At 52.2% G+C, this 24546-nt stretch overlaps 1 protein-coding gene across 4 annotated transcripts in view; it reads left to right on the top strand.

The window, feature by feature from the left end:
- The window catches only part of RAB6B (RAB6B, member RAS oncogene family), a 114480-nt gene that overhangs the window by 25454 nt on the left and 64480 nt on the right, over window positions 1-24546 (top strand). The window contains exons 2-8 of one of the 4 annotated variants that reach the window (XM_008153042.3): window positions 909-967; window positions 10765-10818; window positions 11023-11128; window positions 11783-11894; window positions 12938-13031; window positions 15865-15931; window positions 17890-20911. In XM_008153042.3, the coding sequence (XP_008151264.1) occupies window positions 909-967; window positions 10765-10818; window positions 11023-11128; window positions 11783-11894; window positions 12938-13031; window positions 15865-15931; window positions 17890-17954 (557 nt within the window). In that variant the 3' untranslated portion in view covers window positions 17955-20911. Of the gene's footprint in view, window positions 1-908; window positions 968-10764; window positions 10819-11022; window positions 11129-11782; window positions 11895-12937; window positions 13032-15864; window positions 15932-17874; window positions 20912-21657; window positions 22307-24546 lie in introns of those variants that run through there. The other 3 variants (XM_054729888.1, XM_054729889.1, XM_054729887.1) reach the window with 3 other exon arrangements.

Below are 24546 nucleotides of genomic sequence, written 5' to 3'. Positions count from 1 at the left end.
GTAGAGAAGCATTCCGTGCTGGGCCTGACCTAACAGATGTCCCTTCCTCCCCTTCCTCCCCTCCCAGATGATAGAAATGCTACAGTAGGTTTTTCTGCCGCTGCCAGGCCCCAGGGGACCTGCACAGGGCTGGGTCAGAAGCCAAGCACTGCAGTTAGGGAGATAAGCCGCACTTCTGGGATCCCCAGGAGACTTCCTGGTTGGCTTAGCCATAGCAGTGGTTCTCAGGGCATTTGCAAATGAGGGCGGGTGAAGGGGCGAATGGGGTCGGGGAGGGGAATCCAGGGTTGTCACATTAACGGGATCCTGCTGGAACTTACCCAGCGAGGCCCAGGGATGCTAACCGTCCTGCAAGGAGCTGGACAGTCAGGCACACTCTCCAAAATATAGTCCTGCCTATGAGAGACGCTGGGCAATGGCTCATTTGCACCCCCTGCTGCCTGGTTCCTTAGAAAGCCACTTCCTCAGCAGGCTCCAGGCTGAGTGAACGGGAGCTAAACAGCATTCCCCCACCCCAGCCTGTGACCAAGGACAAGGCAATGTTTCCAGGAGAACGTAGGCCAGTGAGAGGAGCATCCGTCTTGCACACGCTTGCTCCAATTCTTCATAGATGGCTCTGGCGTCAGTTACACTTTTGTGGGCCAAGAAAGATGTTGGAGTTGGGAGGCGGGAATTCACAGGGCAGGGCCTCCTTCTCCGTGCCTGGCAAGAACTCCCCTGCAGCCCAGCCGGTGTCGACTCGGCTGCCTTGCTCTGGGTCCCTCTCCCAGGGTCTGCCTTTCACTTCTGTTTCCGCATCTCATCTTTCCTTTGGGCTTTTGTGTTATCTGTTGTCTTCACGTGAAATGTATTTAGAGGAACCTAGCTCGGATGCCGTGGCTGAACCCCCCTCTCTTCTTGTTTTACAGTCGGAAAGACGTCTCTGATCACGAGGTTCATGTACGACAGCTTCGACAACACGTACCAGGTGAGGTCCTGGAGCCCCTGTTCCCCGTCACCCTTGGTGCCTGCCGCCAGGACAGTTGCCTGGAGACGATGCTGGTCTCTCTCTGGGGCTTGCTAGTCCTGAGATGAGAATAGGATGTTCCCAGGGCCCAGGGCGTTTGTTTTGCCTTGCAGGAGCCTCGCCTCTATGCACTGGCCCCAGCCCAGTAACGACTCTGAGCCCTTCTGAAGGTGCAGACCTCGGCAAAGGCAATGCTTTCCAGGAGAGAAAGGACACGTTTCAGTCTGCGTCATCTTACTGCCCGTGGGCAGGTCTAACCATTACAGGGTTTGGTTACTTGGGTGGGTTGTCACCTGGAGGAGGATGGACAAGATGCAAAATAATGGAGGTGAAAGAGCAGTAGGAGAACTTGTTCCTTGAGCATAGTTATATTTGCTGAACCTCATGCATGTGTGGGCACACACTCAGGCACACACACGTGCGCGTGCACACACACACACACACTCACTCACTCATACACACACACACACAGTTGCTGAGGCACTCTCTTCCCTGGAGAGGTTGATGTGATGGGCTTATACTGCTCTACGTGGGCAGGAGGCTGGTGGAGTGACCCCTGGCTCCTCACTCTCACGGTGGTCTGAGGTCAACCAGTGGCCCAGAGGGGGCGCCATGTGGCCCAAAGGCTGAGCTCTTGGGGGTCGGTAACATTTCACTTTCCTGGCACCACGGGTGACAGAGAGGTTTGTGCAAATGAAGTGAATTTTCCTTACAATTATAGCTCTTTGCAAAAGGCACCACATTTAATCATTTCAGTTATTTTTAAGAAAAAAAAATATTTTCTTCCTCAAAGCAGAGACAAATAAAATGCATTTTTCTAAGCCAGTGGGACCTGTGAGGTACCAGTTCCAAGGGGTGTTAGTAGGTTTTATGTGAGAAGAACGCAGGCAGGAGGGTGTAGTGCTTGTGCATATTTAGGGAACGCTGATGAACAAAAGGAAATCAACTTCCTCCTGCAGGACTTCTCAGGGCCTTCACTGCATCCACGTGTGGTCTTGTGCCGAAAGGGGGGTGTAGTGTGCAGGATCCCCGAGATGTATTGGGCCATGGAATCTTTGTCACTGAGTCCTCACAGGGGAAACATTTGTAGAACACACTGGGGACGGCTGGGTAAGCGGTCCCTCTGCCTTCCTGGACTGACCCAGGATGCGGAGCACGACTCACTGCCGATTGCAGTTCCAGGTCTTCTCTTCAGTCTGGGTCTTCCTCTGGACTAGTCATCATCTTTGCCCCAGATACAGCCCCTCTCTCTGCCTCTCTCGAATTTCCTGCTTTTCCTCTGCAGTCGTCTGAAATGCCGGGTAACTAGTGGACTTGATGGAAGGGTCAGAACATGAGGCTCTGGGGGAGGGGCCCTGGGTGACATGCACAGCCCTGGGCACCAGCTTTGGGAGGGTGGTCTCAGCCTCACTGCCTTCGTTGTGTGCGTTCCAGGCCGGGGCTTTGCACCGATGCAGCCTTAGCAGAGGCCTGGCCGCCCCAACAAGGGGAGTTCTACCACACTGACCTGCATTGGGGATTCCATCCTAACAGATTTCTGTTCTGGAGCCTGACCTAGTATTCGGGGTGTGTGTGTGTGTGTGTGTGTGTGTGTGTGTGTGTGTGTGTATGTGTATGAGAGTCTGAGAGAGAGAGAGAGAGAGAGAGAGAGAGAGAGAGAGAGAGAGATCTCATAGATGTTCTATGTGAAGTTTTTGAATTATCAGGATACTTATAATGCCTCTTGTTGGTGTCCCATTGGCTACAGTGAGACGCTTGGCTGTTTGGGGTTCTTGGCGGATGGTGACGGTGACCTTTGCAGTGTCCTCATTGGCATGGATCACCTCCTCCCCATGTTGTTTGAGTCCCTCAAAATCTCAGCCCACCTCCCTCCAGTGTCCGCTTGCTCACTGCTTGTCCCATGGTCCAGAGGCCCGCTTGCTGGCTGCTCCCCACACAGTGACACTGCCCCCCCACCACACACCTTGGCTCATGGTATCCTCTCTGCTGGAACGCCCTGCCTTGTCCGCTGTGAAATGTTCTTCTGACTCATCAAAGCTCGGAGCACGTTTGCCTGTGTTCCGCCCCCTCCATGGCACCCTCTCCCTTATCACGCTGCCCTGGGCTCTCTTAGCCTCCGGACTCCACAGGAGCTCCGCTGTGCTCTGGCTCCTGGATGGGCTCTGGGCGTGGCTGGGGCCACAGCCCCTCAGATCCACCACTGTTCGTGGGCCCAGCCCCGGGCCTGGCCATAGCTGGTGTCAAACGCCTGTTGGTTCCAACGTGGCTCCGAGAGACACACTCTGCCTTGGTTTTAGACCCCACCAGACTGAGAGGCGGAGGCCCCATGTCACTGTGGTGAGAGGGGAGAGAGCCAAGTGCCCTCCCACTGCAGGCTTTGCTGACTTATTTTCCCAGCAGGTAGAGTTTCTTCCCTGATACCCTTTAAAATGGTAATTAGGCTAGGAGGCCAGGGCTCCAATTCCGTGCGTACACAGGCTCATCTTAATGAATTCTCAGGAGATGGAAAGGGGGAAGTGCTATTTTGTTTGCTTTTCTTAACTCAGTGGCAGAGACATTTGGGAAGTAGACAAGATCCCCAAGGGCTCTGGGGGGTGTTCCTTGTTGTCCCCGGCACGGTGACTACTCCCAGCTACCCCCACGCGCATCCTGCCCATCAGCCAGGACCGCCCAGCAGAGCCTGCCGCCAGCCCACCTCAATTAGCTGAGATGCCCAGACAATTCCCAGAACCAGTCACCTCGCCCTCCCTCCCATCCTTTCTGTGTGCCTCTGGCTCTGCCTCCTGCCCCCTCCCTCCACTCATTCTGACAACAGATGTTTGTCAAGTGCTCACTTGCTTGGAGAGAAAGTAGGAGAAAATAGAATCTGACCCCACCCTCAGCCTTTCATGGAGGGCAGGGGGGCGGGAGGGTCAGCATCATCTGGGTGGCCAGTCAGTCCTCCCTCTGCCTGGGGCTGAACATGCTGAGGCCTTGAGGGGCTGGGATGAGGACCCATGAGGACTGGCTATGCAGAGCCGGGTTCCCCTGTTACACCTCTCAGGGGCGCTATCCACCTGGCAGCCTGTGGGCCCCTGGAGAGCAAATCTGCTGCTGCCTCCTGCCTGGTACTCCCCTCAACATACATGCACCTTGTTCTCCTCTTGGCACATGTATCCCAGCCTCTGCCACTCGACCCATCACCCCACCTAATCCACTCACTAGAAGAAGCAAAAAAATAAAATTGACAAGCATCCTGGTGAGAGTCATAGATTCACAAGTCTCTTGTATAAGCCCCCAACTAAGAAATTATTTTCAAAATTTGCGATGGGAGAAACCTTATACCTTGCTGTGATGAGATTTGACCCTCTGTGGCCAGGCCCCCTCCCCCCTCATAGGCCAACGAAACACACCTGCAGGCCTGGTCTGTGGGCCACCTGCTTGAAACCTGCACTAGAGCCATGTGGGTGGTCTCAGGCCTCTGCAGGTGGCCGCTGGGAGTGGGAGGGAGGATTTGGAGGCAGCGAACTCGAGGGTTTCTCGTGGGTCCCTCATGGGTCCTCAATCTTGGCTGCACTTTAATATTTCTTACTAGGGGTATGGCCAGGAGATTCACAGGCTGGCTCAGTCATTGGTATTTTTTAAATCTCAGAGGTGATTGCGATGAACTTGTAGCCAAGGCTGGAGCTGCTGGCCCACCCCTGGACCGCGCGCCCACCTCAGCACAAGTGGGAACCTAGCCTATTGGGCTTCCCCAGGAGAGGGTCTCGCCTGCTGGAACTTCCCCCGCTGCTCCCTGGGGTGGAGGAGCATTTCTGGAGGAACGCGGAGCTTTACCTGCATTGGGCCACTCCTGGGGACCCCAGGAGCCAAGGGAAGGGGACAGAAGCTGAGTCCACGGAGCCCTCACAGGCGGAGCGGTTGCCTGAGGAGCTCTCACCCCTGGCAACCTGCCTGCGCTGCCCGAGGCTTTCCTCTCCAACTCCCAGGTCTGGATGAGTTTCCTGGGGCTGCCACAACCAATTACCACAGACAGGGAGGCTTAAAACAACGGGAATGATCCTTCCACAGTTCCGGAGGCTAGAAGTCTGTAGTCAAGATGTGGCAGAGCCACGCTCCCTGCAGAGGCTCTGGGAGCGGATCCGTGCCACGTGCAGCTTCCGGGGCTGCAGGCGTTCCTTGGTGTGGGGCTGCGTAGCCCTAATGCCCGCCTCCATCTTCATGTGGCCTTCACTTTGTGTCTCTGTGCATCCTCTTCTCTAGTCACGAGGACACCAGTCATTGGATTTAGGGGCCCACCCTGAATCCAGGATGATTTTTCATCCTAAGATCCTTAACTAATTATATCCACAAAGATCCTTTGTCCAGAAAGGTCACATCCTGAGGTTCCAGGTGGACAGAATTTTCGGGGACACTCTTCAACCCAATGCTGGGCTCTAGCACCCCTCAGTCTGATCCCACTCTTTTGATGAGCATATATAGGTTAGGAATATGGTCACCTAGTACAGAAAGCTGACCAAGTGGCTTAAACAAAGAAAGGTTTTGCTTTCCCAGATGCAGGAAGTCGTGGTGAGACCTGAGGTGGCACAGCTGTGCAGTGATGCCGTCAGACCCAGGCCCTTGCTCTCATGCTGTTCAGCCTTCTGGCTGTGTGGGTTCTCGTCTTCATGCAGGCTTGCTGTTGCTGCTCCAGACAGCACCTCTGCATCCAAGGCAGCAAGAGCTGCCTGGTGTGGCTCAGTGGTTGAGCACTGACCCATAGACTACGAGGTCCTCCAAGGACCAGGAGGTTGCCGGTTTGATTCCTAGTCAGGGCACATGCTCAGGTTTGCAGGCTCGATCCCCTGTCCCCAGCAGAGGATGTGCAGGAGGCAGCTAAATGATGCTGATGTTTCTCACTGATGTTTCTATCTCTCCTCTCCCTTTCTCTCTCTCTCTCAAATCAATAAAAACCTATTTAAAAAAAAAAAAGCAAGAGCTACCCTAGAATGCCCTCTCCTTCTAAGCAGACTGTGGCTTATGTCTTATTGGCCAGAATTAGGTCACATCATCACCCTTAACCTCTGGAGAGGCTGGGAAAGCAGAATTTCGCTTTTACAGTCTCTAGGCAAGCAAGGGAGTAAGAGGTTGCCAGTGGGTAATGGCTGGCATCTCCCCAGGGCCTGCCAATAGCTACTGGTGAGTCCCCAGTAGCTACATTTCGTAAGCTGAATGGACCCATGATGCAATTCTCTGCCCCATATCTTAGTAATCCTTCCTAATTCACTTTGTAGGTTATACTTGGGTAGCTCTTAGACAACCTCAAAGTCCACCACCGGGAGCATCTTTTGCCCTAATTATTAAAGGCAGCTTATGCACTGCATCTTTATGTGACCCTTCAGGAGACTGCTCGGGGATCCGTGAGGGGACTGACTGGTTTTGATGAAATGTAACCCCTTACTTAAAGTTGGAAGGTGCATATTGTTTGCTTGATGTTTCAGACCACAGTCAGGAAATAAAAGAGCAATCAACAAATATCCCGTTGGGTGTTGACTAGCACAAGCCGCTCTCCACTAAGAGGAAAGTGGCCACCAGGACTGTGTAGACTTTGAAGCTGAGATGCCTGTGCTGCGGCCTCGTACCTAGCAGCCCCTTCCCCAGAGCACGTAGCTGCTGGCAAGGACAGACCCTGCCCAGCATGTTTTCCAGGGACTGCTGTCTCCTTCCCCACAGCACCCGCTTGCCAGTCTGAATGCTTAAGTTTTGCCAACCTCATTTGCATGCTAATTTGCATGACTTTCCCCTGATACTCTCATCTAATGGTTGGTGGTGTGGAGCGCACACAGCAGCTCCATTGTCAAGGGCTTGTCAGGCCCGGCTGCTTTCTGCCGCTTAGGGATGCTTCCCCAGCCATGGGCCAAGGCCTGGCCAAGGCTACAAAAAGGCACACATACACTCCTTTTCATGACTTCTCTTCCTGAGAAGAGAGTCTTGAGTCAATTTATGCAAATTACCATGCAGATTTCCGCTGCCGACTTTATTACTGTGTCTTGTCAGACTGTGGATGCAAAATATATTTCATAATAAATGCACATAGCAAAGAAGATTTCAACAAGTGCCGCAGGGAACATCTCTTTCCTCGGGGATCCGCTAGGCAGTGGACGCTTTTGTGCAGATGGAGGCGTGTCATGTGCGGTCTGCACTGTGTGCCTGAGCCCCCGCTGACACTGTTTAGTACCACCTTTAGAAGATGAATGTGGATGTGGCTATGAAATCTGGGCTTGTTAATTCCTCGTGTTTTGTATAAAATGAAGCGCCTGCCATTTTTCATAAGCAGTACCGTTTGCAAGCAAGATTATATTAAAGGAATAAATAAGCATTGTCAGGTTTGGGGCGACCTAATCACAGCAGAGTGCAGCCCAGCCTCCCCAGAGGGCATTCCAGGAGGCTCCTGCAGCACCGCTGAGGCGGGGAGGGGATCGTGATGACCATGGACTGGCGGGAGAGTCCCCAAAGTCCAGACTGCTGTTCATTTGTCTTGATATCCTCTTTATATCCCTGTGGCTAGTTACCAGCAAGAATAATTTATTCCAGCCCTGGCTGGTTTGACTCAGTGCACTGAGTCTGTGGACTTAAGGGTCCCAGGTTCAATTCTGGTCAAGGGCATATGCCTGGGTTGCAGGCTCGATCCCCAGTGGGGATCATGCAAGAGGCAGCCAATCAGTGATTCTCTCTCATCATTGATGTTTCTTTCTCTCCTTCTCCCTTCCTCTCTGAAATCAATAAAAATATATTTTAAAAAATAATAATTTACTCCATACCTTATAAGTGGAAATGAAGTACAAAGAATGAATGCTTTGACCAAGACTCTAAGGCCGTGGTCGGCAAACTGCAGCTCGCGAGCCACATGCGGCTCTTTGGCCCCTTGAGTGTGGCTCTTCCACATAATACCACGGCCTGGGCAAGTCTATTTTGAAGAAGTGGCATTAGAAGAAGTTTAAGTTTAAAAAATTTGGCTCTCAAAAGAAACTTCAATCTTTGTACTGTTGATATTTGGCTCTGTTGTCTAATGAGTTTGCCGACCACTGCTCTAAGGCAAGCTAGAAGAGGGATGTGGTCTCCTTTAGAACCCACCTCTTTGAGGGTCAGCCTTTCCTGAAGTTCTAGAAACACTAGACAATGATGGCGAACCTATGACACGCATGTCAGCACTGACACACGTAGCCATTTCTGATGACACGCGGCCGCTGAGGCGGCCGCATGCCAAGGATGAAACATTTGCTGCTCCTGAGGATGAAATTTGCGAAATAATGTTTTTTCCTCAAAGTGACACACTACCCGAGTTATGCTCAGTAGTTTTTTGGCGAAGTTTGACACATCAAGCTCAAAAGGTTGCCCATCACTGCACTAGGATGTTAATAGAAATTATAAGCACAAAGATTCCCAGGGCAAAGAAGCTTGGGAAACGTTGGGTTACATGAAATTGTTCATGTTTCTTCAGAGCAGGACGTTTCAGAGCCTTTACTATGCCAGTGTGCTTTATGGCTCTCTACTCAGGCTAGAACAAACATGTCAAACTCAAAGGTTAACACGGGCCAAATAAATGAAGCATTTGGCCCGCGGGCCACGAGTTTGGTATGCTTGGGCTAGAATATGCAGCCTTTCCCAGAAACACCTGGTCACCGTTCAACCAGTGCTCTTCCAAAGGAACAAACAGAAATCCACAGTCTTAATCACAATGTGTAGGATATAACTAAAAATTACTAGACATAGGGAGTAAAATTCATATTCAAGAAAAAAGGAGAGGCTTGCTTTGAACAGGAGCAAAGATATACTTAGAGCCTGGAAGGATGTGGGGATAGGGCCGGGCCCATGTTGACAACTTTGCAAATACGTTTTAAATCCTGGCTCTGCCACTTCCAGCTGTTGACGCTGGGAAAGTACTCTTGTACTCAGTTTTCTTACCAGTGACATATGAATACTAATGAACTTAACCCCTAACATAGGTTATCAGGATTAAATAATGCATGTACAGCCCTTAGCACAGTAGCTGGCAAATGATCAGTACTCCAATGTTTAGTCATTGTTACAGCAGTTATTGTTATATTAGAGTGTAAAACCAAGGAAGGAATTGAAGTGTTTTATTCCTGCTATTGTAAAGGAGGATGTTAGGTTATCTTCTGAGAGTAATTTGTGCCGAGGATGTGGCAGGGGCAAAATAGAGGGGATAATTCTATGGATAGAAGCAGGAGGTGATCAAGGACAAGTCACATGTTCTTTAAATAAAACCCATAGAGTTACCATTTCTGGTACTCGTGTTCCTTCCTTAATGATTTAAATTTCCATCTTTAAAATTTCCCTTCAGCCTAAAGCATGTCTTGTAATGAGGGCCCACTGGTTACAAACTATCACAGCTTTCCCTTATCTGAAAATGTTTTTGTTTTGCCTTCATTGTTAAAGGAAGTTTTCACTGGATATAGAATTCTAGGTTGGCATGATGCTTGTTGTTTCTTTTGGAACTTTAAAGATTTGTTCCATTGTCTTCTGTCCTACATTGTTCTGACGAGAAATCAACTATCATTCTTGTCATTGTTTCCTTGTATATAATGTGTTTTCTATTTCTGGCTACTGGTAAGGCTTTTTCTTTATCTTTTGGTTTTCTGACTATGATATGCTTGGGTGTGGTTTTCTTTGTATTTATCCTGTTTTAGGTTCACCTAGCTTCTTGGTACTGTGGGTTGGTGTTTCTAATCAAATTGGGAAAATTTTTGACTGTTATTTTTTAAAACATTTTTTGGCTGATTTTGTTTCTATTCTTTTTATAAGAGCCTAATTGCATGTATGTCAGATCACTTGATATTGTCCTAGAAGCTCTTGATCCTGTCTTCACTTTTATTACATCTTTTTTCTCTCTGTGCTTCAGTTTGAATAATTTCTTTTGGCCTCTCTTTAGGTTCACTGACCTTTTCTATTTAAATTCAATGTATTTTTATTTTAGGTATTGTATTTTTTAGTGTTAAGACTTCATTGTTTTCTTTTAGCATTTTCTTATATTTCTTGAAATTCACCCATCATATTCACCTTTTCCTTTATATTTTAACATTTATATCAGTTATTTTAAAGTCCTGTCTGCTAATCCAATATCTGGGTCATCTGGGATCTGTTTCTATTGAGTTGTTGTTTTGATTATGACTTGAATTCCCTGCTTCCTTACATGTCTAATCCTTTTGTATTGTGTAGGGGAGATTGTTGTAGGGATTCTTGGATTCTCTTACCTTCCTTTGAATGGTGTTCAGTTTTATTTTAATAGGCAATTAAATTATGGGCAGCTAATATTTTTGGAAGTGTTACTTGCTGTATTTAAACTTTAAGGTAGGTTTTGTGTGTGTGTGTGTGTGTGTGTTTGTTTTGTTTTTGCTTTTTTCCCCTCAGTCATCTTAAGTCCCAAGATGGCATCCATTCTTCCAAAGCTGGCCCTTTCTGGCCTGTTCCTGGGGAAACCTTCTCAGCCAGTTTTCTTATTCCCGGCCCTTTTATATCACTCAACAAACAAACAAACAAACAGACAGACAAACGAAAACCCTGTCCTCATCTTGATTTAGCTCAAACTCACTTCCTCTGAGAGGGACGAGAAGGTTCACGGTTGAGAAAGTGGGAACCAGGGACAACAGAGCAGGACCCACCTGGCATTTGGCACGGGTGTCCCCCATTTTTCTGGCAGTCACTACCTGGATCACTGAGCTTTTGCCCCTTTGCCCAAGACTTTTCAGTTTTGACCTGTCTGTGCTTTTCTCTAACAGGCAACCATTGGCATTGACTTCTTGTCAAAAACCATGTACTTGGAGGATCGTACGGTGAGTGCCTGACTTTAGAACTGGGAGGACAGGGGGTGCTCCTTTGGACCTATCACCTGGACCCTTAGCTGGGCACCCCTGAGAGCCCATGCCTGCCCCCAGAGCTGGCAGTGCCAGCATCACAGAACCAGGACCTCGCCCACTCCCCACCCCCACCATGAGGAGCTGGCTGCCCCTGCTGAACCCCTGCCCTCTCTGCCACAGGTGCGACTGCAGCTCTGGGACACAGCGGGCCAGGAGAGGTTCCGCAGCCTGATCCCCAGCTACATCCGGGACTCCACGGTGGCCGTCGTGGTGTACGACATCACTAGTGAGTGTGGGTCCTGGCTCAGAGGGGCTCCAGGGCCCGAGTGGATCCCCAGCCAGTTTGTGTGTGTGTGCGTGTGTGTGTGTGTGTGTGTATTGTCGAAATGCAGGAAGGCAGGTGCCTGCCAGTGGGGGGTTACTTGCCTTTGAACACAGCGTGTTTTCCTCTTTCCCGCCCTCCTGCGCCAGTCATGGTTGTGCAGGTTGGCCCTGCTCCCAGCCCCTCTGCACCTTTGTCGGCCCTGGCTGCCAGAAAGACCCCATGCAGAGCAACTTCTGTGCCTGTGTGTCAAGGTGGGAGAAGACACTGGTCCCTGGGCAAGCTTGCCCCAGCAGCTGTGGCTTTGTCAGCTGGCATCCCAGCCCCTCACCAGGCTCCCACTAGTCCACATAACAAACCATGACACTGTCACCTTCCAGGCAGGGTAAATTCTCGCCCCCAGAGGGTGACTCAGCAATGCCAGGGGCTCTCCAGGGCCCTGGGGCAGCAGCTCCACAAACCCACATGGGCCTCCCGTGGAAGGCCCAGACCCACTGGCCTGTGTGGCCTGTGCTGCAGCCCCTCCTGACATCTGGTGTGCCTGCTGCCCCTTCCTACCTTTCCCCTCTCCCGGTGGGGGCATCTCACTCCCAGTTCTATCCCCCTTTCCACCTCCAGACCTCAACTCCTTCCAGCAGACCTCTAAGTGGATCGATGACGTCAGGACGGAGCGGGGCAGTGACGTTATCATCATGCTGGTGGGCAACAAGACGGACCTGGCTGACAAGAGGTGGGTGCAGGGGCTGGCAGGCTGGGCCCACCCTCCACGCCTCTGCAACTCCTCCTGGACAAGGAGTTCTGGGGTGCATGGGTAGCGAGCACCCTCTCTGCCTGTCCTCTTCCCATGCATCTTGGAAAGGTACCGGCGGGTTGCTGGAGGCTTTGAAAGCCCTTGGTAGACCCCTGCCCATGTCATCTCTGAGGCCCCACCTCGCACTGCCAGCAGGGTCAGTTCCAGGGTGCTCCTCTGTACGTGGTCTGCATCGAGCCCCGTGCATGGTCTGCATGGAGCCCCGTGCACCTGGCCCAGCCCAGCAGAGCACGGTCTGGGAACTGGCCACCACCAGCAACACAGCTGCAGGCTCCTGCCGACTTCTGCTTGTGCTGTGTCTCTGCCCCGTGACATGCCCGCACCAGTGTGGGTGTGGGTCTGAGGGTCCTGGTCCCATGTGTCAACCTCAGAAGTTCTGGTCTGGCGCTGTGTCTGGATATGACCCTCTCTGAAGAGGCTGCTCCAGGGCACAAGGTTGACTTACATACATGTGTCCACTTATCTCAGGAGACCCAACTTGGTTAAAGGTCATGCATCGTGGGCTTCCTGAAATATACTCTTACCATTTAAGGAATAATCTGAACTAGAGACTGTTTTGTTAGAATCCTCTTCCTGACGTGAAGAAAATGGGGCTCGAAGCCTAGCTCCAGCTCCTTTGCTAAGTAGGCGAGCTTGGAGCAATTCCTTTAACCTCAGTGTTCTCATTCAGTAAACAGGACTGATGACACCACCCAGAGAGGCGGTATGTGGCCTGCAGCACTTCACACACGTTGTCTCCGGCCGGGGCCACTGTTGGGAAAGGCAGCTATGGGGCAGCCCCACCCTCCTGCCACAGGGCCTGCTTCCCAAGGGGAAGATACTACAGAAGGAGGAGAGAAGGGGCTGCTGTGCCCTGTGCCCCCTTCATCCTGCTGGGCGGGCCCCTCCTCTCAGGCTGTTCCCTCCACCTCTCCCAGGGGCTGCTCTCCACCGAACTGATGTTCCCCTTCCCTCACCTGCAGGCAGATAACCATCGAGGAGGGGGAGCAGCGCGCCAAAGAGCTGAGCGTCATGTTCATCGAGACCAGTGCGAAGACTGGCTACAACGTGAAGCAGGTAGGATGCACCTGTTGCTGATCCCTGGCCCCGCTTGGCCATAGGGCCCATGTGTGGCTTCCGGCATGGTCAGCCTTGGGCTCAGCCCTCTCTCTCCCCAACGGGCTAGTGACTGGGTTGGGGTAGCCAGAGTGCCCATAAACCCACCTCCTGGGGAACAAGCTTACCCAGAGGTGGTAACGCATGCGAGAAGGAAGGAGCACTGGCCCTCGGGGGGTGTCTGGAGAATGTCATCACGAGGCACCATACAGCAGCCAGCCACGTGGCCCTGTCGCATGTGTGAGCGTCCAGTCACCAGCTTCCAGGGGCTGAAAGAGGCACTGTTTCCCTAGCGGCTGGGGATGATTGGGGGTGCAGGGGTTCATCCCTTGTGCTTGGCAGAGCTCAGGGGCTGCAGGGTCAGGCAGGCTTGGAGAAAGGAACGCACCTGGGGTGTGCTGGAGCTCTCAGGAGGGGACAGGCCTGTGAAGCAGAATCATCAGAGGAGCCGTAGAGGAGTCCATGATGCAATGCAGCAGGTCAGCGGACTTGGGTTAGAAAAAGCACTAACATCTAAGTGCTCTTTAGCGTTGTCACCTTCAGCGATGAGTGTAGGCAGCAAGCCTGTCACAGCAGCAGCCCTGTGGCTTTATCACACAGGGATCACGGCTGTGTTCTTATCGCCTTGCAGTGTGTTACGGTATCTTGAACTTGACACCCGTCACTGCTTCAGTATCACGGTGGTTATTAGACACACTGCCAGCTCTTGCTGTTTTACACGTTCATGCTTTGTCACTAGTTTGTGTCTTTAAAGATCTTAGAAGTGTATTTCCATACTAAGTGGCTTCCTTGATGCTCCCGTGTAATTGATGTCACACCCTTAGAAGGCGTGTGTGGGTGTCACCAGACTGCCAGAGGGGCCTGGGGTTCACAGAAGGTTAGGAGCCTCTGCCTCTGAGAAGGAGAGGACTTGGAGAGGTGACAAGGAGGGAGGATATCCGAGCAAGGGGAACAGCATGAGTAAAGGTGGGGCAGGACGGGTGCCTGTGGCCTGGGGAGGGGACGCCAAGTGGGGAGCATGCCCTGGCTAGGGTGTCACTTCTGCCCGCCATCCCCATTGGTGCTCGGCGAACACTAGACAAGCCGCCCACGCAGCATTGGCCTGAGTGCGGTGAAGATTCACGCCACGTGGACAGTGCTAGTGGCAGTGGGGAAGGTGGCAGAGGAGCAGAGACAGAGTGGGAGCCCCAAACTCCAGGACTCAGTCCCCCAATTGGACTACAATGTCTCCCTTCATTCGCACCCCCTTCCCAGCCTCCTTCCCTGTAAGGCCAGGCTGCTGTGGCATCTCCTGGAGGAGGGAGCTACCTGTTCCTGTCCCTGGCGGCATACAGGAGACACTGGCTGCTGTTCTTCACACCCGAATGGAAAGTCATGGGGGCGGGGCGCAGAGGGCAGGCAGCCTCTGGGCTAGCGGTCAGGGTCAGGGAGGCGCTGATGCCTCCCTTCCCAGCATGGTCTGGAGCCCCACAATGGTCTGAGCAGGAGTTCAGTGTGGTCGGTTGAGACCCTGTGTGGTTCAGAGGGTCTCCATGCAGTGCAGACTCCTGGACCCTAACCCTGATCAGATCTGCTCAGAGACCCACGTGTGACCCCCAAGAGCTGCCTCTGTCAGCTTGGCCGTCAGTAGAAGCTGTGACCATTTTGACATTCAGAGCAGGGCTGCCTGGGTCAGGGCCACAAAGGAAAGCTCGGAGGAGCGACCCAGGCCTTCTGCACCCTCGCCCGGTCCTGCCTGCCCCACTCGGAGCCCTTTCTGCCGCACCCACAGGGCCCACACCCTGCCAGGCAGGCCAGTGGCGTCACCACTCAGGCCCTCACTGCCTTTGGCCCTGGGTGCTCCACAGGGCCCTCACCCAGCCCGGTGCTCCCATAAGGCTGGGCGCTGGGTGAACCCGGGACTAAGACGCACCCTGTCCTCAGAGAGCTCACGCAGAGAAGTTGTAAGCCCAGAGCCCACCGAGTTCCCGCAGTTGGTGTTCGGGGGAAGAAGGGGCACATTCAGAATCTTCTGGGGCCTTGTACTTCTGCTCTGCACTTACTGTCACCTCCTACCTGACACCCCTGTGCACCCTGCCCCGTCACACATACACCCCACACATTTCTCCCCATGCACTTACACACTTACACGCACAGAAACCCCATGTGCACATACACACCGCACACACTCCCCCACACACTTCACAAATGCACACACACACAGACACCACACACCGCACCACACATACTCCACACAGTATACCCATCACACACCCATCCCCAAACAAACCCACAATAGCACGTTCACGCTCCTGTGTTGTTCTCTCAGGAAAGTCTCTCTGCTGTGCCTGGGTGGCCCTGGCTCCCAGGGCCCAGCTGCCTCGATGCCCGTGAACGTGCAGGACTCCCTGAGAGGCTCATTTGTCTCCAGGGCAGGTGGGAGGTTGGTTCCCCACACCTGGTCCCTACGTGGACAGCAGGACAGAAGCCCTCCTAAAGCCTGTCTCTCAGGGTCTAGGTCATTATCTGCATGGGGATAGGTCCCTTTCAGACACCATGACCCAAGCTCAGCTCCTCGTGACCCCTGGCCAGCCTGCTGGGTGAGAGGCCTGCCGAGGCCCAACGCTGTGAGAGGCGCTGGGGGTGGGGGAGAGAGAAGTCGGTGCAGCCCTGCCCTCCAGGACACAGTCAGTGGGACAGACAGGACAGTGAAGCCCAAGGGCAGGGTGAGTAGAGGCAAGAGGGTGGAGACACAGTGGGAGCAGGAGGGAAAGAGGGGTGTGGGGGGGCTCATGCTGCATCTCCCTGTCTCCAGCTCTTTCGACGTGTGGCGTCGGCTCTGCCTGGAATGGAGAATGTTCAGGAGAAAAGTAAAGAAGGGAGTATCCTTTTCCTTGACGAGTGATTGGAAGATGTGCTGGAGGAGCCATTTACCCATCTTAGCACTTCAGAGCAGTGGACAAGCACTGGCCTTGCCTCCAGCCCAGCTTCCCGCTGACGGATATGGTGTGGGGCTCTGTGCAGGGACGAGGCCGAGCTCCGAGGTCTTTAAGACCCATCCAGCTCGAACCACCTAAGCTGTCACTTCCCACACAGGGTGGGATACCGGAGGGATGTGTACGGAGTGGTGGGAGGGGCGGCGAGTGAGACATAGTGACGCTGCCCTTATTTAGAGTGGACATCAATCTGTATTTCATGGTGTAAGTAGAGTCGCCACTGCAGGGAGGGTTTCTCTCTTTACGCTCACATATGATTTCAACATGGTTCAGCTTACTCCACACAAGGCAGCCCCCCAACATACGCGTCCTGCCTGCTTCCTCGGCCCAGCCCTGCACAGCCCCGGAGCTCCCCACTGCTCCCGGGACAGGGTCACACACACTCACATGGTCCACCCCACACCACAGGCAACACCAGAACAGATATTGAGGTTCAGAGAGATCGTCTGATTTGCCCAATAGGAAGAAGGTAGTTATTTATTGTCTGTTTACTTGTTTACTTATACTCTGCCATGTTATGAAAAATGTGTATATAGATATATTGATATAGATACACACACACACACACACACACAAAGATAAAAATGTATATGTGTACACACACACGAGAAAATCAGGGCATAGGTAAAATAAAGGTAGGAAAACAAGGACAAGAAAGAGATGAAGTCATACTCAAAATATATGCCATGGCTGAATGGCCAACAAGTGGCAAGGAGGGAAACTGATCTTTAGGAGAAGCGTGGCTTTTTCTAGTACAGTCATCCCTCTGTATCTGCAGGGGATTGGTTCTAGGACCCTCCCCCTGCCCCCCCACCTCCTGGATATCAAACTCCTCGATGCTCAAGTCCCTTCAATAACATGGCGTAGTATTTGCATATAACCTATGCACATCCTCCCTTATACTTTACATCATCTCCAAGCTACTTATGTCTAATGCAATGTAAATGCTTTGTGAATAGTTGTTAACTGTATTGTTTCGGGAACAATGACAAAAAATAATGTACCATGTTCAGTTCAGATGCAAGTGTTGTAGGCTTAACTGCACACGTCAGCAACAACAGAACATTTTTCCCCAAAAACATTTTTTATTCACAATTGGTTGAATTCACCCACAGGGACAGAGCCTATGGGCACCCAGGGCCGACTGTGCTTAAAGGCAGAAGAATCTCTCCCACAGTGCTTAAATGGGGCCCCCCCAAAACATCCCTAGGATGCCAGTAACAGCTCCCCATAGCAGGCCTCATACCTCCCACCCCTCTCCCCGACCCCAGTGCAGTCCCACAGCCGCCCCGGAGCCTGGCCAGGAGGAGTCATTCCGTGTGGTGTGGAGGGCCTGGTGCTCAGTGTGATGGGCCTGGCATGGTAGTTTCCAGCCCGCTGAGGGCAGAGGGAAGAGCCTGTCTGTGCAGTCTGAGCCCACTGCTCCGGTAGTTCTGATTGGCGCTTCTCCAGCCTCCAGTCCCTGGGCACCGATGGAGAGGCTGGACGGGGCTGTGCTGAGGTCCTTCCGCAGGGACGTGGCATCCTCAGAGTCTAAGTGACACACGCTGACCGGAGAGCTTGAGGGGTCCATGCTGCTGCGGCAGACCAGGGCAAGGCCCCAGGAGCCCTGTGCTTCCAGATGTGGGGTCCATGCTCTCCACCTCCAGTGCACTTTGGGGTGGGGTGGGCTGGGAAGGCTGGGGGCTGGGGACCCTGCATCCTCCCTCCCCAGGCCAAGCAGAGTCGGGTGTTTGTGGAGGGAAAGGGGCTGGGCAGGGCAGCTGAGGGGTGCACAGGGAGGGCGTGAGGCCGGGTGGCAGCGTCTCTGTGAGCGTCCTCTTCCTTAGCCCAGCCCCCTGCAGTGATCGACATCAAGCTGGACAAACCCCAGGAGCCCCCAGCCAGCGAAGGCGGCTGCTCCTGCTAATGCAGCCTGACCTGAAGGCTTCCTCCGACACTACTCGCTTGTTGTGTTGCTTCCTATTGGTTAGCTTCCTAAAGGGGGGTGGGAAACGAGCTTACCCGGATGGGAGGATTTTTCTTTTCTCTCTGTCTCTAGGAGTAGGGTGGGGAGGGGAGGGAGGCTGGGCATCAGGGATCACCGTCACTCTTAACAGCTGTTACTCAAACAACTATTTTTTGGTTTGGTTGTAATATATTGTACTTTATTAAGATTGCCAAAAACGGTTAAAATTTAAAAAAAAAAATTTTAATCATGTGTATACAACTTTTTGCCAGATAAAAAAATGTAGTCATTTTTATTTGGAAGATGTGCTTTTTTTGTTTTTGTTTTTGTATATTTGTAAACTTACAGAGAACCTTTTCCACACACCTCCTCCTTCCTGTCCTCTTTCAACTGTCCATGGACTCTGCCCTCCTCCCACCCCCCAGCCCCATAAACTAAAACATTAACTGAGCAATCTCATTAGGCTCCAATCCCGGGCCATCCTGCCCTGACCAACCAGGTCCCACCGAACAGGTCCGACCTGGTTACATCAAACACTGAACAAAACGGCCTCTGCGGAGGCAGCTCTGACCCTGTCCTTCTTCCGTGGCCAGAATGGGACACCAGGCATGGCCCCGAGCTGACATTCAGGCCTCCTGGACAGCAGGGAGCCCGGCCACAAGCCCCACTACCATCTGCCTCTCCCTCCTCCTCCCTGAGGAGCCTTGAAGGCGGGCAGAGCACTTCCACAGGCACACCCCGGTGTTCTCTGTGGCCCGCTCAGTGATTGGCAGAGCAAGAGGTCCCTGGAAGGAAGGATGGGGTGCTGTTGGCAACTGTGGGTCATGTTGATGTGTGGTTGGTTCGTAGACTTGGGGCACCGTGTGTACTTCTGAAAACGTTTTAACCGCCCGGCCCAGCGTTCCGCACACATATCTGGGTTGAATCTAAGGGAAGAGCAAAGGGACTCATTGTGTGGCCTCAGGGAGTGTTGTCTGCAGAACCACCACCTGGAAGACCCAGGTCCTCGGTTGCTAATGCTGTTGAGTGCTGTTTTGGAAAAGCTGACTTCTTGATGTGCTTTGCCCCGCTGGCGCGCTGCAATTGGGGTGCACCATCTTTTGCTGGTGTTGTTGCCTAAGAGGAGGGCCGCAGTGGGGTTTCTCTGCCCAGACCTTTGCCATTTTTGACTCATTTCTGAGAAGGGCTAAGTCTGAGCACCTGTAAAATCTCTGAGGAGAACTCTCTCTTCTCATTAAGTGACATAACCCACTTGGCCTGTATTCCAAATAGACCCAGACTCACCGACCCTGAGCCTGAGCAAAAGCCAGGCAGTGAACGGCCACTCTGGCCAAAAAAAACCGGTAAGCCCCGCCCTCCAAGCTGGCACTGACTTCCTCCAGGCTGCTGTTGGGCATGTCCCAGGTGAGCTAAAGGGCCATCTGGGGGGTGAATTCCTCCACAAAGCAGTGCTCAAACAAGTTATTGCAATGAATTTTGGAACTTCTCAGAAACGAATCCAAAATGGCAGCCAGTAAGTGCAGCGAAACCTGGCAGGACCCACTGCTGTCTGTCCAGGGGGCCTGCCGCACACGTTCAGCTAAGGAGACGGAACGTCAGAGCTGATCTTTAAAGAGAAATGTATCTTCAGGTGGAGAAAAGAGGGAGCAGAATTCCCGCTGAGTTCCTCTTCCTAAAGGCCAAGACCAACGTACGAACGTAATTCCTGTGTCGTGTGTTTAGTTTTTATATGTGTGTACATAATTATATATAGAGATAGACTTGTGTATACACCTTCCACACACATTCTCACAGAGGTACATGTGCTCAACGTATATTCTTGTTCTTCCTGCTCTCAAGTTGGAACTTGCGTTGTGATAACAGTTTTGAAAATTCAAAAGTACTGCGACGTGTTGAAATAAGAAGTACTTAATATTGTCAAAAAAACTTGTGATTGTCTTGCCATCAATAAAATAATTACATAGATGTGTTAAACTACAGGCAAAGATAGCCCACGGGAATATGTGCACCATTTCTCCTTCTATGTACTTATATGCACGGGTGTGCATGCCACGTGGGCCAGCACCCCCCCCACCATGGCACACCCCCAAGTGGTGCTTGTCGGAAGAGTGCTTACTTACCTCGTGGGAATTTACAGGAGCCCATGGTACAGCATCCGGCCTGGGTGGCAGCGAGGGCCATTGCTTGTGGCCTCTGGGACAGCCCCCATTTGCAGGGATCTGCCCTGGGCCTCAGTGGAATGAATGGACGGTGGATTTTTATTTTCTTGGTACTAAAGAGTAGCTTTTCTTAAAACATTCCTGTAAAAAAAAAGAAACAAGTAGAAACTCAGTTCCTTTCTCACGTGCACACGTATCCAAGGCACCATGAACTCTGTCCCGTCACAGCCCACAGGAGCAGTAAGAGACACGATAAATACTGTTTGGTTTGACGTGGCCTCCGTGAGCCCCGCCTTTCCTAGCAGGTACACACCACCCCTTTGGAGTCCAGGCTCTCCCCAGCCCTGTGGGCCTCTGAGGGTGAGGGCAGTTGCCCCATCTTGTCCTCCCATCTTGGTGGTGCCGTTCCATTCCAGGACCCTCCTCCCTCCCCTCGTTTCCTGGCGCCTGTTAGGGCAGCCAGATCTCTTGCACAGAAGTGCATTGTTCTTTGGCCCTCGTGTTGAGCAGGCAGGTGCCATCACTGTCCTCTTGCTTATAAAGGATCTCAACTCAGAGAGTTCAGGTTCAATAATAAAATGACCAGGTTATGTCTTGACATTGCCTCGGCATCCCCAGTGACTGACATCTTTGCTGAATCCTGATGGGCTAGCACACGGCAAAGTGGAGGGCTCCGTTTGGGAAATGATCTCAGTTTACCAGTAGTTCAGTCTCTCTCCTCCAAGACTAGCCCTGACTTGGGAGATGAGTGGAGCCATCTTCTTTTTTTTTTTTTTTTTTTCCCCCCTTTGGGGATGTCAAAGAAAAGCTGTTGGTAAAGCTCCGTTTCGCAGGCACTGAAAAATTGAGCCTAAGACGGAAAAAGCAGATGCATATTTGAAATGTGCACGCAACAGAATGAAAGTGTGACGGGAGCATCTTGAGTGCTAGAGGTGCAGTTGTGTCGTCCAGGGTGAGCTCGCTTGCTGACTGATATAAGCAAGTCTCTTTTGCCAGAGGCCCCCCTGCTCTCACGGTCACCACTCTCTTCCCGTCACTGCTCCCTTCCCGCCAGCATCCTCCAAAATTCTGTAATGTTCCCAGGTCTGAGGAGCGATGGCCAGGTCAGTTCAAGTGTCTCAGGCCACAGAAACAGGCTTGCAATGGTGGTAGCTAAGGATGCAGACACATCTTGGTGGCGGCCAGTGCTGGAGCCCCTGCCCTCAGGGACCAGATGTGACAACTATGGCACCGCTGGCTTCGGTGTCCTGCAGGCCGAGCAGCCTCATCCCTTCACACAGCGAAGGCAGGTGAGGATATCAGAATGTGAGAACAGGCAGCCGAGGACTGTGAGGCGTGTCTGAGCCGCACGAGGGGCAGCTGAGTGGAAGTCTGTCTGTCCGCATCAACCAAGCCGGGTTGTATGCTCACTAGTTTCCAAACTACCTCTTCCCCAAGAATGTGAGGCATTGTCACCTGGCTACAGCGGTGTGAGGCAGAGGTCTCAAACCCTTCCTGTTTCACAGGCAGGAAAACCAGGATAGAGAAGGGTGACTTCCTTAGTCACCCAGCAAGTCGGAAGCAGTCAGAACCAAGATGTTTCCATCTCCATCCGCCGCCCACCTGTGTGTACAAACGTGACTGTGTGCCTGCACATAAAGGGCTGCTGTGCATGGTGTTCGTCAGACTCTCTACTCTGGTTGGGACGTGAGATTCTGTCCAGTATCTGAGTGAGCCAGGAAAGAATCCACGTACATTTCAGGCTCCTCCCTTGCAAAGAAGGGCCAGTCCCCAGCTCCACTCCGATTGTTGTGGGCATCCACAGACTAGGGCACCCTTTGAATTTTTGTTTGAACTATTTAGGTGTTCCAAAACCTTGGGCTCTCAATGTGTGAACTCCTGGACGCCAGCCCGGTGTGGGTGATACTGCCGGCAGTGGGGTTTGGGTGCTTCCTTCCAGCGGGAAGTGTCTGTACATCAAAAGCCAGTCCCTATCACCGTGTGTATCAACTTCCCCCCCCACTTCCCGCACCCACCCCCAGGAAGGGACTAGCCATGAGGAACATGGAGGGTGGCATGTCCATCTCTTGCTGGCTCAGCAGGCATAAACGGCCACATTGACTTTACATAAAACTGTGTAAAACGTGGAAGACTCAGCATGTTGATCAAACAATAAACTGTCCTAATTCTCAACACAAAGTTTCTTGTCTAATGTTTCTAAGTGGTTCAATCATATATGGGGCAGGGGAGAGGTTACGGGGAGGGTGTGGTATGTGAAAAAAGTATTCCTTCAAGTGCATGCTCCACAAAGACCCTATATATGCATGTCCACTACTTCTGCTTCTTTCTTCCTCCCACTCACCTGGGCTCGCCACCAACTCAGAGGGGGCAAAGGTAGGACACACTCACTTCCATAATCTCAATGCTGCCTAAAGGCTGATGGACAGGGAAACTCCAGGCAGAACTGAGACTCAGGGTGTGTGTCTTCTGTCTTCCCTGCTCCCCACTGGCCAGGGCTAGCGGTGATCAAGGGTGGGTGCAGGGACTGGATCTCTCTTCCTTCTGATGATGTCCAGGAAGCCATTTAGAGGCAGAAATTTAAGGTGGACCATAAATTCCCCAAGATTACAGTATTCCGGGCAACATGACTTAAGACAGCAAAGGGGGTGCATAATCTGAGAATGGCGTCACACGCAGGACTACCCAAGAACTTTGATAATCCTATGCTAACCTCTTATTTTTTTTAAAAAAAAAAGCCTAGTTCAGTTGCAACAAAATGATCTTAAGTCAACCCAAGTACCTCACGCTCACAGGGCCACAGGGAGACACTGGAATCCCGGAGGCACTGAGACACAAGCCATAGGAAGAAGTGGCGGTACGACTGGCCCCGCGGTGCTCAGGAACCAGCAGGGCCACGGTGGAGGTCACGCGGATGAGCTGAGGGAAGAGAGGGAGGCACACAGAAAGGGCGTGTTGTTTTCCACCCCGGAATGGGACTGTACACCTCGAGAAGCAGGAATGGCGCTGCAGTCACTCTTGTTGTTTTCTGAATGAACGAGTGCCACACAAGGCTCCTGTGAGCAATCGACAATTTAGGGCTTCATAGTTGGAAAGAAAGGAGGATTACGATTATTTTCCTGCACACAAGCCAGGGTAGTAATCAACTTTATGTGAAGGGTTGAAAGAAGAGCTAGGCATCTTAATATCCTTCAGGTGAGAATGGGCATAAACCAATTGAAGCTTTGACAATTCCGTACTAAACTCAAGTCTTTTTTTAAAAAGCAGCAACACCACATTCTGGCTGAAATGATCTCAAGACAATGGACCATGGCCACGTGCCTCACACTCAGCAGGACCACTGGAATCCCAGGAGGCACTCGGACAGAGGCCATGGGAGAAGGTAAGTGGAAAACCTTAGGGACTCCCCAACAGCATCTGTTATTGATCAGGAGCCAGGACCCCAGGAAACTGGCAGGCACATGGTATGGACGGGACCTAGAACCTAATTCCAAGGACCCGGAACCCTTGCAAAAGGGGCTTGAAAGAAGGGCTAGAATAGAGAACAGCAGGACCAGTGCCTAGACCCCTCGGTCTATCTGCTCGTGCACTCCACACGCCTGGAAGATTCCATTCCGGAAGCAGGCAGTACTTGCCAATGGAGTGCCCAGGGCTTACTCATCGCAGCTGCCCCTGCACCATGGCACCTCTGTGGCCTGCACCTCTCCCGTAGCAGGCAGGTCATTCCCATGAGGTGGCTGCTGCCCTGGAGGCAGGTGTCAGTACCCCCACACACAGCAGCTCAGACACTGCTGTTCCCAAGATGTTTCAAGCCACAAGTGTCTCATCTATGATGTAGAGTCGTGCCTAGTCTGTCAGTCCCCATGACCTGACATTCCTCTTTCCACTCTGGCACACCTGCCTCCCATCTCATGATGGAATGGGCCTACTTTGGCTGAACGGCTTCACGGCCAGGAGGATACCACCAAGGTAAAGAACACATTTGTCTCCCACCAAAACCCCTTCCCAACTCCCACGGATCAGTCTCCATGACCTCATCCTGGCCCAACCCACGAGTATGAGAAGACTGTAGTGGAGAAGGAAGCAGAAGAGGGCCCAGGAGGGGTTCTGTACCCCGCTTCTTACGTCACCCTGTTAGAAAAACTAAACAGGGCTTGTGGCCCAAAGGACTTAAAAACAAACATGCTAAAGGCACACTCCCGGTCAGTTCACTCCGAGGATGCTCCCAGGGGCCCTGTGTGCCTGTAAAGGGCATGTTAAGTGTGCCGATTCCTGAGGCCTCACCAGATCTGCTATCACATTGAATATTTCGGAGCAGGGTCCTCAGATCAGCTGTTCAACAAGCATCACAGAGAATTCTCATGCACACTCACATCAGAGAATCACTGAGACAGAAC

The sequence above is a fragment of the Eptesicus fuscus genome, chromosome 18, assembly GCF_027574615.1.
Source record: "Eptesicus fuscus isolate TK198812 chromosome 18, DD_ASM_mEF_20220401, whole genome shotgun sequence".
Lineage (NCBI taxonomy): Eukaryota > Metazoa > Chordata > Mammalia > Chiroptera > Vespertilionidae > Eptesicus > Eptesicus fuscus.
This window is presented reverse-complemented; position numbering and strand designations above follow the sequence as displayed.